The sequence below is a fragment of the Anabrus simplex genome, chromosome 7 (assembly GCF_040414725.1).
Source record: "Anabrus simplex isolate iqAnaSimp1 chromosome 7, ASM4041472v1, whole genome shotgun sequence".
Lineage (NCBI taxonomy): Eukaryota > Metazoa > Arthropoda > Insecta > Orthoptera > Tettigoniidae > Anabrus > Anabrus simplex.
Window position 1 is genome coordinate 346741103 of NC_090271.1, and position 13518 is coordinate 346754620.

A 13518-nucleotide genomic window follows, 5' to 3' on the forward strand; every position below is an offset into this window, starting at 1 on the left:
TTAACAACTTTTAATTTTTTTCATCCACTATTAAAACTTGAGTCCTAACCTTGTTCTCCTGTCCTCGTGGCCGCCTGCAAACTATGCCAGTAGCAGTAGCGACCGATTCAAGGGAGACAGATTTTATCTTCTTTTTTATATCATTCCTCTGAAAAGTAAAACTAAAAATGATGTAATGAATTGTATTCTAACACATAAAGAATTAAGGGCATGAGGGAATTATTGTTCACTCAGGATTTTGTACATAAGTACATACAAATCACACAATACAGACTTATAACTGGTGATACAACTGATGAACGTAGTCTGGCTAATAATCTACACTATAGTCAACGTCAAACTTTAAGCACTCTGACCCTCCCACCATCCACGAAAATGACGTCATGTTGCCCAGTTGGAAGGAGAGCTGGATCCCACTGCCAACAAGGGAAGCGTCACATTGTGCAGTTAGGGGCGCGCAGCTGTGAGCTGACGTTCGGGAGATAGCAGGTTCGAAACCCACTGTCGGCAGCCTTGAAGACAGTTTCCCGTGGTATCCCATTTTCAAGGCTGTACCTTAATTAAGGCCACAGCCACCCCTTCCCACTCCTAGACATTTCCTATCCCTCATCGCCATAAGACCTACCTGTGTCGCAGTGATGCAAAGCAAATTGCAAAATGTGTTACGAGAAAACCATATACAAAAAATAACCTGTCTGTTTCTGTTGCAAGGCCCTGAAATAAAGCCCCGAATTATGCATAAAAGCTATACTTCTTTTCGTCCAGGTTTCACTTCCATACAATGGCACTCTCCAAATGAAAGTCTTCAAAAACATCTTTCTAATTCCGATATCAATATTTGAAGTGAGCAAATTTCTTTTCTTAAGAGAGCTCTTCCTTGCTTGTGCTAGTCTACATTTTATGTCCTCCTCACTTCTGCCATCGTTAGTTATTTTACTAACCAAATAACAATATTCATCTACTTCCTTTAAGACTTCATTTCCTAATCTAATATTTCCTGCATCACCTGCCATGTTCCACTGCACTCATTACTTTTGTTTTGGACTAAATTATTTTCATCTTGTTCTCCTTACCCCAGACTTCGTCCATACCACTCAGCAGCTTCTAGAGATCTTCTGCAGTCTCAGATAAAATAACAATATCATCGGCAAATCTCAAGTTTTTTATTTCTTCTCTTTGGATTGTGAATCCCTTTCCAAATTCCTCTTTGATTTCCTTTACTGCCTGTTCTATGTAAACATTGAAAAGGCAGGGGGACAAACTGCAGCCCTGCCACACTCCTTTCTGGATTGTTGCTTCTTTTTCAAAGCCCTCGATTCTTATCACTGCAGACTGATTTTTATACAGGTTGTAGATAATTCTTAGTTCTCGGTATCTGATCCCAATCGCCTTCAGTATCTTAAATAGTTTGGTCCAATCAACATTATTGAATGCCCTATCCAGATCTACAAACGCCATGTACGTGGACTTGTCCTTCTTAATTTGATACTCTTAAGATCAGACGTAAAGTCAGGATTGCTTCATGTGTTCCTACATTTCTTCTGAATCCAAACTGATCTCCCAACTCAGCTTCAACTTGTTTTTCCATTCTTGTGTAAATAATACGTGTTAAAATTTTGCAGGCATGAGATACTAAACTAATGGTGCGGTAGTTTTCACACCTGTCAGCAACGGCTTTCTTGGGAATAGTTATAACTACATTCCTCCGAAAATCGGATGGGACTTCTCCTGTCTCATACATCTTGCACACTAAATGAAATAACCTTGCCATGCTGGTTTCTCCTAAGGCAGTCAGTAATTCAGAGGGAATGTCATCAATCCCAGGTGCCTTGTTCCTGTTTAGGTCACTCACAGCTCTGTCAAATTCTGACCTCAAAATTGGGTCTCCCATTTCATCAGCATCAACGGACTCTTCTTGTTCCAGAATCAAATCATATACATCTTTACCTTGATACAACTGATGGATATGTTCCTGCTATCTTTCTGCTTTGTCTTCTTTCCCTAGAAGTGGTTTTCCATCTGAACTCTTAATATTCATACACCTAGATTTCCTTTCTCCGAAGGTTTCCTTGATTTTCCTGTATGCAGCATCTACCTTTCCTAGGACCATACAACCTTCGACATCCTTGCACTTCTCCTTCAGCCATTCTTCCTTAGCTATCTTGCACTTTCTATCCACTTCATTGTTAAATCACCTGTATTCTTTTCTGCCCTCTTCATTTCTAGCATTCTTGTATTTTGGTCGTTCATCAATCAGGTCTAGTATCTCCTGAGTTATCCACTGATTCTTAGTTGATCTTTTCTTCCTTCCTAACATTTCTTCAGCAGCCCTACTGACTTCATTTTTCATGATACTGACTTCATTTTTCATGACTCTCCACTCTTCCTCTATAGTGTTTCCTTCAGCCTTTTCATTTAGCCCTTGTGCAACATGTTCCTTGAAATAATCCCTCACACTCTTTTCTTTCAATTTGTCTAGATCCCATCTTTTTGCATTCCTCCCTTTCTTCAATTTCTTCAACTTCAGATGGCATTTCATGACCAACAAGTTGTGGTCAGAGTCCACGTCTGCTCCTGGGAAAATTTTGCAATCCAACACCTGATTTCTGAATCTCTGCCTAATCATAATGAAGTCTATTTGATACCTTCCAGTGTCTCCAGGTCTCGTCCACGTATACAGCCATCCTTTGTGCTGTTTGAACCCAGTATTGGCAAGGACTAAATTATGATCAGTGCAGAATTCAACCAGCCGAATTCCTCTTTCATTCCTTAGTCCCAATTCTCCTTCTGTATTACCTTCTTTTCCTTGGCCTACCACTGCATTCCAGTCTCCCATCACAATTACTGTAGACTCTCGTCACCTTTTACACATCTATCTCTATCTATCTCTTCATACATTCCTTTAATTTCCTCATCATCCGCTGAACTACTAGGCATACAGACCTGCACGACTGTGGTGGGCATTGGTTTGGTGTCTATCATGATGACAATAATTCTTTCACTATGCTGGTTGTAGTAGCTTACCCGCTGCCCTATTTTGTTATTCATTATTAGACCAACCCCTGCATTTCCCATTTGATTTTGTGTCGATAATTCTGTAGTCACCTGACCAATAATCCTGTTCTTCCTGCCTACGTACTTCAGTTTACCAACTTCATCTAACTTTAGTCTATCTATCTCCCTTTTAAGATTCTCTAACTACCACAATGATTCAAACTTCTAAAATTCCACGCTCCGACTCGCAGAATGTCCGTATCCATCTTCCTGATGATTGCCCCCTCTCGTGTTGTCCCCACCCGAAAATCCGAATGGGGGACTAAAGCCATCATCAGTACATCATTCATACAGAGAGAGCTGCATGTCCTCGGGAGTTAGTTACAGCTGTAGTTTCCCGTTGTTTTCAGCCATGTAGCAGTATCAACAGAGCTATGCCATGCCGAGTATTATTATTACAAGGCCATATCAGTCAATCATCTAGACTGCCGTCCTTGTAACTTCCGAAAGGCTGCTATGCCCCCCCACACCCCACCGCCCCCCTTTTGATAACCATTCGTCAGTCTGGTCTCTCAACAGGTACCCATCCGATATGGTTGCATCTGTGGCTCGGCTATCTGCTTCATTGGGACATGCAAGCCTCCACACCACGGCAAGGTCACATGGTTCGCAGGGGGACATTCAGTATTCATAGTGAGAAAAATGGAGCAAGAGGTAGGACCATTGCGTGTAGTGAAGCACAAAAGAGGAAAACCGCTCAAAAGTGACCATAGGCAGTGCACTGTGAATATGTTCAATAAACTAAGTGAACAGAATCCAGGTTTAATCATTCATTCAGAAGTTCAGATCTTCACACTGTTGTCGTATGCGATGCGCAGTATTGTACGTCTGAAAAAGAGATGTTGACAGGGTTGAGGTCGGTACCACACGCTCAGCAAATCACAACTATTTCTTTGGTGGAGGTGTAGACATACAGGATTAATCTCTCGTGAAAATAATATATAGGAAAGTGATACTATACTCTGAATTTTGGGAATCAGCAAACTGACAGCCTGCTTGGCTGCAAAGTGACAACTTGCACTCCACGTTGCCAGAGCTTCCCATCTGTAGCACATGGTCACTTTGCCTGCGTGGTAGCACTGTGTACAACAGTTTTTAATCTCAGTGTTATTATTCTGATTTTTGTTGTTTTCTTATTTACTCATTTGTTTGTTTCTATAATTCCATTATTCACATGCTGCTCACTACAGAAACAATCTCGAAGAGGGGTACTCCAAGGAAGAGACCTTTATGAATATTTCAGTAGAGTCCGGTTTCATCAACGTGGGTTAAAACCTAATCCCGAACTCTGAATTTGATTATTCATCCTGTTTCATCAACGAAGGTTAAGGATAAGTCTAGGTTAAGGTCGAAGTTAAGTTAACCCCTCCTTTCACGTGGCTTAAACTGTTAACTCAAGGGTAAAAGCCAAATGGCTGCTTTATTTGATATGTTAAATGGTGTTCCTAACAGAATCAGATCTATTAGGAGGAAGTGTACCTAGTGCCATGGGAACCTATAACCACTTCTTACTTGTGCACTGGCAATGATTCAATTTAAGTTTCTTTTCCAGCATATTAATTCTGGTCTTGGCTGTGCTCAGAATTAATTTCAGTTCCAACTAATTACTGGTTAAGATTTTAAATTTGCTTCTTCAGAAGAATATTGTGTTACACAGGATCTAATTCAGTTGAATTCTCTGTGTGAGAGGAACAATATGTAAGTACAGTAATTTCCCTCACTTTTTACTGTCACCTGAAATGCTTTTATGTTCAGTTTTCTGTCTCATTGTTGGAACTTCATGTCATGAAATGAAATGTCTTATGGCTTTTAGTGCCGAGATATCCCAGGACGGGTTCGGCTCGCCAGATGCAGGTCTTTCAATTTGACTCCCGGAGGCGACCTGCGCGTTGTGACGAGGATGAAATGATGATGAAAACAACACATACACCCAGCCCCGTGCCATTGGAATTAACCAATTTAGGTTAAAATCCCCGACCCGGCCGGGAATCAAACCCAGGACCCTCTGAACCGAAGGCCAGTACGCTGACCGTTCAGCCAATGAGTCGGACACTTCATGTCATAACACTGGTCAATCGACAGTTTGTTGACACATATTTGGGCAAGTTAGGGAATATAATGAGGAAATGCTTCTGGTTTTAGTTATCACACTCTGGGCATTACAATTTTTGCACTTTTTCCACTGTAAAATAATATTTTTTCCTTTACAATCCACTTTACATCACACTGAGGTCCTATGGCGACGGGAGTGTGAAGGAAGCGGCCATGGGCTAAATTAAGGTACAGCCTGGTGTTGAAAATGGGAAACAACAGAAAACCATCTTCAGGGCTCCTACTAATCTATTTTCATAATCAACTCTTCACTGAAATGTATTTCACAATCTCTACTTTTATCTGAAAGTTGCCTGTCTTTCCATAAAGTTGTCTAAGCCAAAACATTTAGACCTCATCTTTGTCCTTGACAACAAATAGTATCTGATTTTAGCTTTTGCAACCTGAGACAAAACACGTCGGTATTTCAATTCTGTCCTGAAATTAAAACAGTTCCTTGAAATGCCCTCGCACTTTGCTTGTGTTGTTTATTTTAATACTCAGCACAGGAGTAACTACACAGAGTTTACGCTGTCGATTATTGTTTAGTATACACCAAAGTATTTCACTCCTTTAGGATTACACATTTGAATTTACAGTATGTAACGTTCTACCAAGCTTTTGCACATTTTCAGCAAACATGTGTAAGAGAAGTAGAACAACACCTCACTTCACTGAAAGATCAAAGAAGAGTTCCCTTTGTCGTACTCTCCAATCTAAATTGGATCTATATGCTAAGGTATCAGTTTAAAATAGATCTCTACAAAAAAGAAGCTGTAGATTAAATCATCAGGATAAAACACAGTGCTAAAAAGAGTTTATTACCTTATCTGATGCTGTCAGCTGAACAAGGCCATATGCATCACGCAAGATGACGAACCTCCCCAAGCGCTCGAAATGAACCCAACCACACAGGTGCACTCTCAAACCCAAATGACTGGAGTTCAGTTCACCACATGTATGGCTTCGTTCAGTAAACTTACTTTCTGGCCGATGCGTTGACGCTAAACAAAGAATGAGCAGATATGAAGGGAATCTGAAATCATTTGCTGAAATTAGAAATGTTCTATTTAGTATCGCACTTAGAGATTAAGATGGATTATGTCATGTAAACAATAAACTAGCAATAAGAAATTGTACAAGTATTGGAAGGTGGGAAACTCCTTGCAACATAACCTTAGAAATTAAAAATTGTTAAATCATATCTATCACTCTCTTTTGCAGGTGTGCTTTAATTTTATTGCTACCTGGAAGTTCATTTCTGTTTGATTACTTCAACTGTTATAATCTTGATTAAAAATGCCAATACAGGCACAAATAGTTTGTTTAGTGACAGGAGCCCATTTTCTTCATAGAATGAAAATTGCTAGATAAAATGTTTGCATACATTGTAAATAACAATGTCAATTTCTTCTTAAAATGGGTGGTAATGATGACTCATGGTGTATGTTATATACACTGTAATATGTGGTGGGACGGAGAACTGGAACTATGGGAAATATAATTTTTAAGTTTTTAATTTAACATGTCTGAAGGATTTCATTTTTGTTTGTAATATTTTGTATTGTGAGAAATGGAGAAATAAGAACTCTGGACTCTGCTAGAATTATTTTTACTGCAAGAAATATTAACTTAAATATGTTTTTAATAATTTAAGAAAAATGTAATTTAGGACAGCAAGTTATATTGAACAGTATGAACATTGCAAGATGAAAACAGTGATTTTTTTTTGTATGTAAATTTCATGTAATTGATTATTTAAATTAATGTCAGCAAGCATGAAGAAAAGACTTGGGACATTTTAACTTGAAGAATTTCTTGAAGAATTATTTGAAAATTAATCTTTGTAATTCTGTATGTCAAAATTGTAATCTGATGGAAAATTATGTAAAGGTGCTTTAGTTGTGAAACATTCTATACCGCATGTGCGGTTACTGATGTTGAAACAGGTGATGTAATTCCTCTCGCATCAGTAGGCCAGGAAATGACCATATATGGTCATGCAATTGTATTGACGAACAGGAATCTAGTGGAACAGTGTCCTATTGGTGGATTGTAATTTCTCAATTTCCGGCTTTAGGCTGCTTCGCATGTGGGATGCGTTTAGGCCGCGACTATCCCATCTGACTGTCCTTGAGTGCAGATGCCCTTGAGGAGTTCCCCTCGGGAACTCCTGCCTTTCTGCGGTAAGTGCTATTTTCATGTTATTCTCAATGTTCCTGATTTGTTTGATTTAATTCCTTTGCATTTCGGTATTTTCTTGCTTAATGTCTTTTTCAAAGTTTTAAATTCAACGTGTCTGAGTTTGCCACAGATTCCCGCTGTTTGTAATTTCAAGTCTTTCACCTGAGTTTTTTTTAAAAATCAATAATCCATTCATTTATGATTTTGGATTCATAATTGTATCCATTTGTCAAATGTGTGAAGTATCAGCTTTTCTGTCATTTAACTTTGTTTCTTGTAATTTTTCATTTGTTATTTTTAATATAGTTGAGCTAGAGGGTGTTTCTTGTGAGCCTTTTCTCCCCCATAACGCCATACCTTCCCATGGACCTCATAGGGTTCCTGTACCTTCCACAATCCTTTTTAGTTGTCATTTTTAGTCCTGTAAGTGTTCCTTTGTATATGATTTAATTTTGCGTATTGAAAGTTATCCATCACGTTTCCATGCTCTGTGGTGAATTCACCGCCACTGCGTCATTTCACTATTCCTTCATTCGCATTTTATGTCAATGTTCATTATTATTATTATTATTATTATTATTATTATTATTATTATTATTATTATTAGTATGTGTAGGCGTAATTATCCCGAGTACGGTTACATACACGATTTAAGGCAAGAGAGTTGAGCACGATCCTACCACTATCAGCCCTCATATGATTTATTAGAACCATCAGCTTCCCATTGTATGGACAAACAGTACAATAAGCAAATCAAAAATTGAATTTCACTAAAATGTTCTTACTACTACTTCCTGGCCTCTTTGCAGTTACCAGCACTTTGTATGGATTATTCAGCCCAGTTTTACAGAGGATGCCTTTCCCTACATGGAGGAATGTACTCACCATTGCGTGTTTGTAGTGTGATGTGCAATGAGACAAACACGAACTATATGCAGTTAAAATACCTGATCCAGCCAAGAATCAAACTCATGGCCTCTGAACTGCATTTCCTTTTGTTCACTTTAACAATGGTCATATCCAAGAAAGTGGGGATGTCATCGTGCTAGCCAGCTGCAGTGAGGTATACACTAGGTAGCAGTCATTTTGGCAGACCAAGGAGCGCCAGTTGTTAATGTAGTGTTACTGGGGTGGACGAATCAGCTAGGGTAGGGAATGCCCACTAGCACAATCTTCAGGGAGGTCCCCACATCAAAAACTCAGGTATGGGTTTTTGAACAAAGAAAAAAATAAACATCCTGGAAGCTGCATGCAAAGTGAGTGGGAAGAGTACATGTTAGGAACTGGCTGTCACAGGTAGCACCGCAAAAGTCTATCTCAAAATACAGGATCAGGTTGGGGTGGTTGTCCAGAAATAGTAAGAATTACAGCCTCAGTACTCTGCTACTTGGCTGGGTACGGTATAAATCTTTCCTTGTCGGGAAGGTCGAACCCTATACCTATGTTGAATTTTCTTGCAGACACAGCTCCACCTGAACCTTTGTGAATTAGCTGCAAAAGTGCAGAGGCCAAAGGTCTCTGTCTCTTCAGCTAACCTTCTACTTGGACATCACCTGATATCAGACAGATTCTTCCGAACTCAGTGAAACAAAACACCCCATAAGGCACTGTTGAGAGGACCTGAAACTCACTTTGTTTCTATGAGAAAGCATACAATATACTGTATAAGAAGATGGCTGCACCACAGCAGAGGCCGACAGTCAGCTCATCTTCTCAGATTCCCCCGAACCCAGTGAAAGAAAACACCTCACAAGGCAGCATTGAGCAGACCAGAAACTCGCTTTGTTCGTAACCGTAGCAGAGGCCGGCAGTCAGCTGACTCCCCTATGGGCTCACCTTCTCAGACAGATTCCCCCGAACCCAGCATAACAAAACACCTCACAAGGCAGTGTTGAGAGGACCAGAAACTCACTTTGTTTCTAACCGCAGCAGAGGCCGACAGTCAGCTGACTCCCCTATGGGCTCACCTTCTCAGACAGATTCCCCCGAACCCAGCAAAACAAAACACCTCACAAGGCAGTGTTGAACCGAACAGAAGCTCACTTTGTTTCTATGTGAAAGCATACAAATTACTGTATAAGAAGATGGCTGCACCACAGCAGAGGCCGACAGTCAGCTCACCTTCTCAGACAGATTCCCCCGAACCCAGCGAAACAAAACAACTCACAAGGCAGTGTTGAGAGGACCAGACACTCCCTCTGTTTCTATGTGAAAGCATACAAATTACTGTATAAGAAGATTGCTGCACCACAGCAGAGGCCGACAGTCAGCTCACCTTCTCAGACAGATTCCCCCGAACCCAGCGAAACAAAACAACTCACAAGGCAGTGTTGAGCGGACCAGACACTCCCTCTGTTTCTATGTGAAAGCATACAATGTACTGTATAAGAAGATTGCTGCAGCACAGCAGAGGCCGACAGTCAGCTCACCTTCTCAGACAGATTCCCCCGAACCCAGCGAAACAAAACACCTCACAAGGCAGTGTTGAGAGGACCAGACACTCACTCTGTTTCTATGTGAAAGCATACAATGTACTGTATAAGAAGATGGCTGCAGCACAGCAGAGGCCGACAGTCAGCTCACCTTCTCAGACAGATTCCCCCAAACTGAGTGAAACAAAACAACTCACAAGGCAGTGTTGAGAGGACCAGACACTCACTCTGTTTCTATGTGAAAGCATACAATGTACTGTATAAGAAGATGGCTGCAGCACAGCAGAGGCCGACAGTCAGCTCACCTTCTCAGACAGATTCCCCCAAACTGAGTGAAACAAAACAACTCACAAGGCAGTGTTGAGAGGACCAGACACTCACTCTGTTTCTATGTGAAAGCATACAATGTACTGTATAAGAAGATGGCTGCAGCACAGCAGAGGCCGACAGTCAGCTCACCTTCTCAGACAGATTCCCCCAAACTGAGCGAAACAAAACAACTCACAAGGCAGTGTTGAGAGGACCAGACACTCCCTCTGTTTCTATGTGAAAGCATACAAATTACTGTATAAGAAGATTGCTGCAGCACAGCAGAGGCCAACAGTCAGCTCACCTTCTCAGACAGATTCCCCCGAACCCAGCGAAACAAAACAACTCACAAGGCAGTGTTGAGCGGACCAGACACTCCCTCTGTTTCTATGTGAAAGCATACAATGTACTGTATAAGAAGATTGCTGCACCACAGCAGAGGCCGACAGTCAGCTCATCTTCTCAGATTCCCCCAAACTGAGTGAAACAAAACAACTCACAAGGCAGTGTTGAGCGGACCAGACACTCCCTCTGTTTCTATGTGAAAGCATACAAATTACTGTATAAGAAGATGGCTGCACCGCAGGAGAGGCCGACAGTCAGCTCATCTTCTCAGACAGATTCCCCCGAACCCAGCGAAACAAAACAACTCACAAGGCAGTGTTGAACCGAACAGAAGCTCACTTTGTTTCTATGTGAAAGCATACAAATTACTGTATAAGAAGATTGCTGCAGCACAGCAGAGGCCGACAGTCAACTCACCTTCTCAGACAGATTCCCCCGAACCCAGCGAAACAAAACAACTCACAAGGCAGTGTTGAACCGAACAGAAGCTCACTTTGTTTCTATGTGAAAGCATACAAATTACTGTATAAGAAGATTGCTGCAGCACAGCAGAGACCGACAGTCAGCTCACCTTCTCAGACAGATTCCCCCGAACCCAGCGAAACAAAACAACTCACAAGGCAGTGTTGAACCGAACAGAAGCTCACTTTGTTTCTATGTGAAAGCATACAAATTACTGTATAAGAAGATTGCTGCAGCACAGCAGAGGCCGACAGTCAGCTCACCTTCTCAGACAGATTCCCCCAAACTGAGTGAAACAAAACAACTCACAAGGCAGTGTTGAGCGGACCAGACACTCCCTCTGTTTCTATGTGAAAGCATACAATGTACTGTATAAGAAGATTGCTGCACCACAGCAGAGGCCGACAGTCAGCTCATCTTCTCAGATTCCCCCAAACTGAGTGAAACAAAACAACTCACAAGGCAGTGTTGAGCGGACCAGACACTCCCTCTGTTTCTATGTGAAAGCATACAAATTACTGTATAAGAAGATGGCTGCACCGCAGGAGAGGCCGACAGTCAGCTCATCTTCTCAGACAGATTCCCCCGAACCCAGCGAAACAAAACAACTCACAAGGCAGTGTTGAGAGGACCAGACACTCCCTCTGTTTCAATGTGAAAGCATACAATGTACTGTATAAGAAGATGGCTGCAGCACAGCAGAGGCCGACAGTCAGCTCACCTTCTCAGACAGATTCCCCCAAACTGAGCGAAACAAAACAACTCACAAGGCAGTGTTGAGCGGACCAGACACTCCCTCTGTTTCTATGTGAAAGCATACAAATTACTGTATAAGAAGATGGCTGCACCGCAGGAGAGGCCGACAGTCAGCTCATCTTCTCAGACAGATTCCCCCGAACCCAGCGAAACAAAACAACTCACAAGGCAGTGTTGAGAGGACCAGACACTCCCTCTGTTTCTATGTGAAAGCATACAATGTACTGTATAAGAAGATGGCTGCAGCACAGCAGAGGCCGACAGTCAGCTCACCTTCTCAGACAGATTCCCCCAAACTGAGTGAAACAAAACAACTCACAAGGCAGTGTTGAGAGGACCAGACACTCACTCTGTTTCTATGTGAAAGCATACAAATTACTGTATAAGAAGATGGCTGCACCGCAGGAGAGGCCGACAGTCAGCTCATCTTCTCAGACAGATTCCCCCGAACCCAGCGAAACAAAACAACTCACAAGGCAGTGTTGAGAGGACCAGACACTCCCTCTGTTTCTATGTGAAAGCATACAATGTACTGTATAAGAAGATGGCTGCAGCACAGCAGAGGCCGACAGTCAGCTCACCTTCTCAGACAGATTCCCCCAAACTGAGTGAAACAAAACAACTCACAAGGCAGTGTTGAGCGGACCAGACACTCCCTCTGTTTCTATGTGAAAGCATACAAATTACTGTATAAGAAGATGGCTGCACCGCAGGAGAGGCCGACAGTCAGCTCATCTTCTCAGACAGATTCCCCCGAACCCAGCGAAACAAAACAACTCACAAGGCAGTGTTGAGAGGACCAGACACTCCCTCTGTTTCTATGTGAAAGCATACAATGTACTGTATAAGAAGATGGCTGCAGCACAGCAGAGGCCGACAGTCAGCTCACCTTCTCAGACAGATTCCCCCAAACTGAGTGAAACAAAACAACTCACAAGGCAGTGTTGAGCGGACCAGACACTCCCTCTGTTTCTATGTGAAAGCATACAAATTACTGTATAAGAAGATGGCTGCACCGCAGGAGAGGCCGACAGTCAGCTCATCTTCTCAGACAGATTCCCCCGAACCCAGCGAAACAAAACAACTCACAAGGCAGTGTTGAGAGGACCAGACACTCCCTCTGTTTCTATGTGAAAGCATACAATGTACTGTATAAGAAGATGGCTGCAGCACAGCAGAGGCCGACAGTCAGCTCACCTTCTCAGACAGATTCCCCCAAACTGAGCGAAACAAAACAACTCACAAGGCAGTGTTGAGCGGACCAGACACTCCCTCTGTTTCTATGTGAAAGCATACAAATTACTGTATAAGAAGATGGCTGCAGCACAGCAGAGGCCGACAGTCAGCTCATCTTCTCAGATTCCTCTTATATATATAATATATATATATCTTTATATACCTCACCAACACATATATAAGGTATATTTCCTTATATACCTCACCAACACACATTCTTACAAGGTTTTCTCCTTTAAAATATCTCCCTCCTTACTCAATTTCTTCTTGTTTCAGACTCATTCTAATAGTCTAACTTCAACTATGGTTGTTTCAAGAGTTCCCCCGACAACCATCTTTTAAGAAAATCTTTTATATTCTCAATTTTATCTTCAAGATCAACGAGTATACATGTCTCCATCATAAAGAAGACCCCTTACGCCAATTTTATTAGTTACTTGGACAGTGACTTGTTGGAAATTTTAACCCAACATGAATGAACATTTTATTTCATCACCATAATCATTACATTTGTTTTAACTGTCCTGCCATTTTTTGTCAAATCTTTTAGCTGAAGATGTTCCATAATCGGAACGAAACATGTATGTATACACCTAGAGATTAAGCTGGATTAGGTCATGTAAGCAATAAACTAGGTATAGGAAATTGA

General features: G+C 41.6%; 1 protein-coding gene across 2 annotated transcripts in view; it reads right to left on the reverse strand.

The window, feature by feature from the left end:
- AspRS-m (aspartyl-tRNA synthetase, mitochondrial) overlaps positions 1–13518 on the reverse strand; it is a 348037-nt gene that overhangs the window by 258005 nt on the left and 76514 nt on the right. For both annotated transcript variants that reach the window (XM_067151851.2, XM_068228690.1), the window contains exons 3-4: positions 5971–6149; positions 50–148 (exon numbers count right to left, since the gene is read on the reverse strand). In XM_067151851.2, the coding sequence (XP_067007952.2) occupies positions 50–148; positions 5971–6149 (278 nt within the window). The remainder of the gene's footprint in view (positions 1–49; positions 149–5970; positions 6150–13518) is intronic.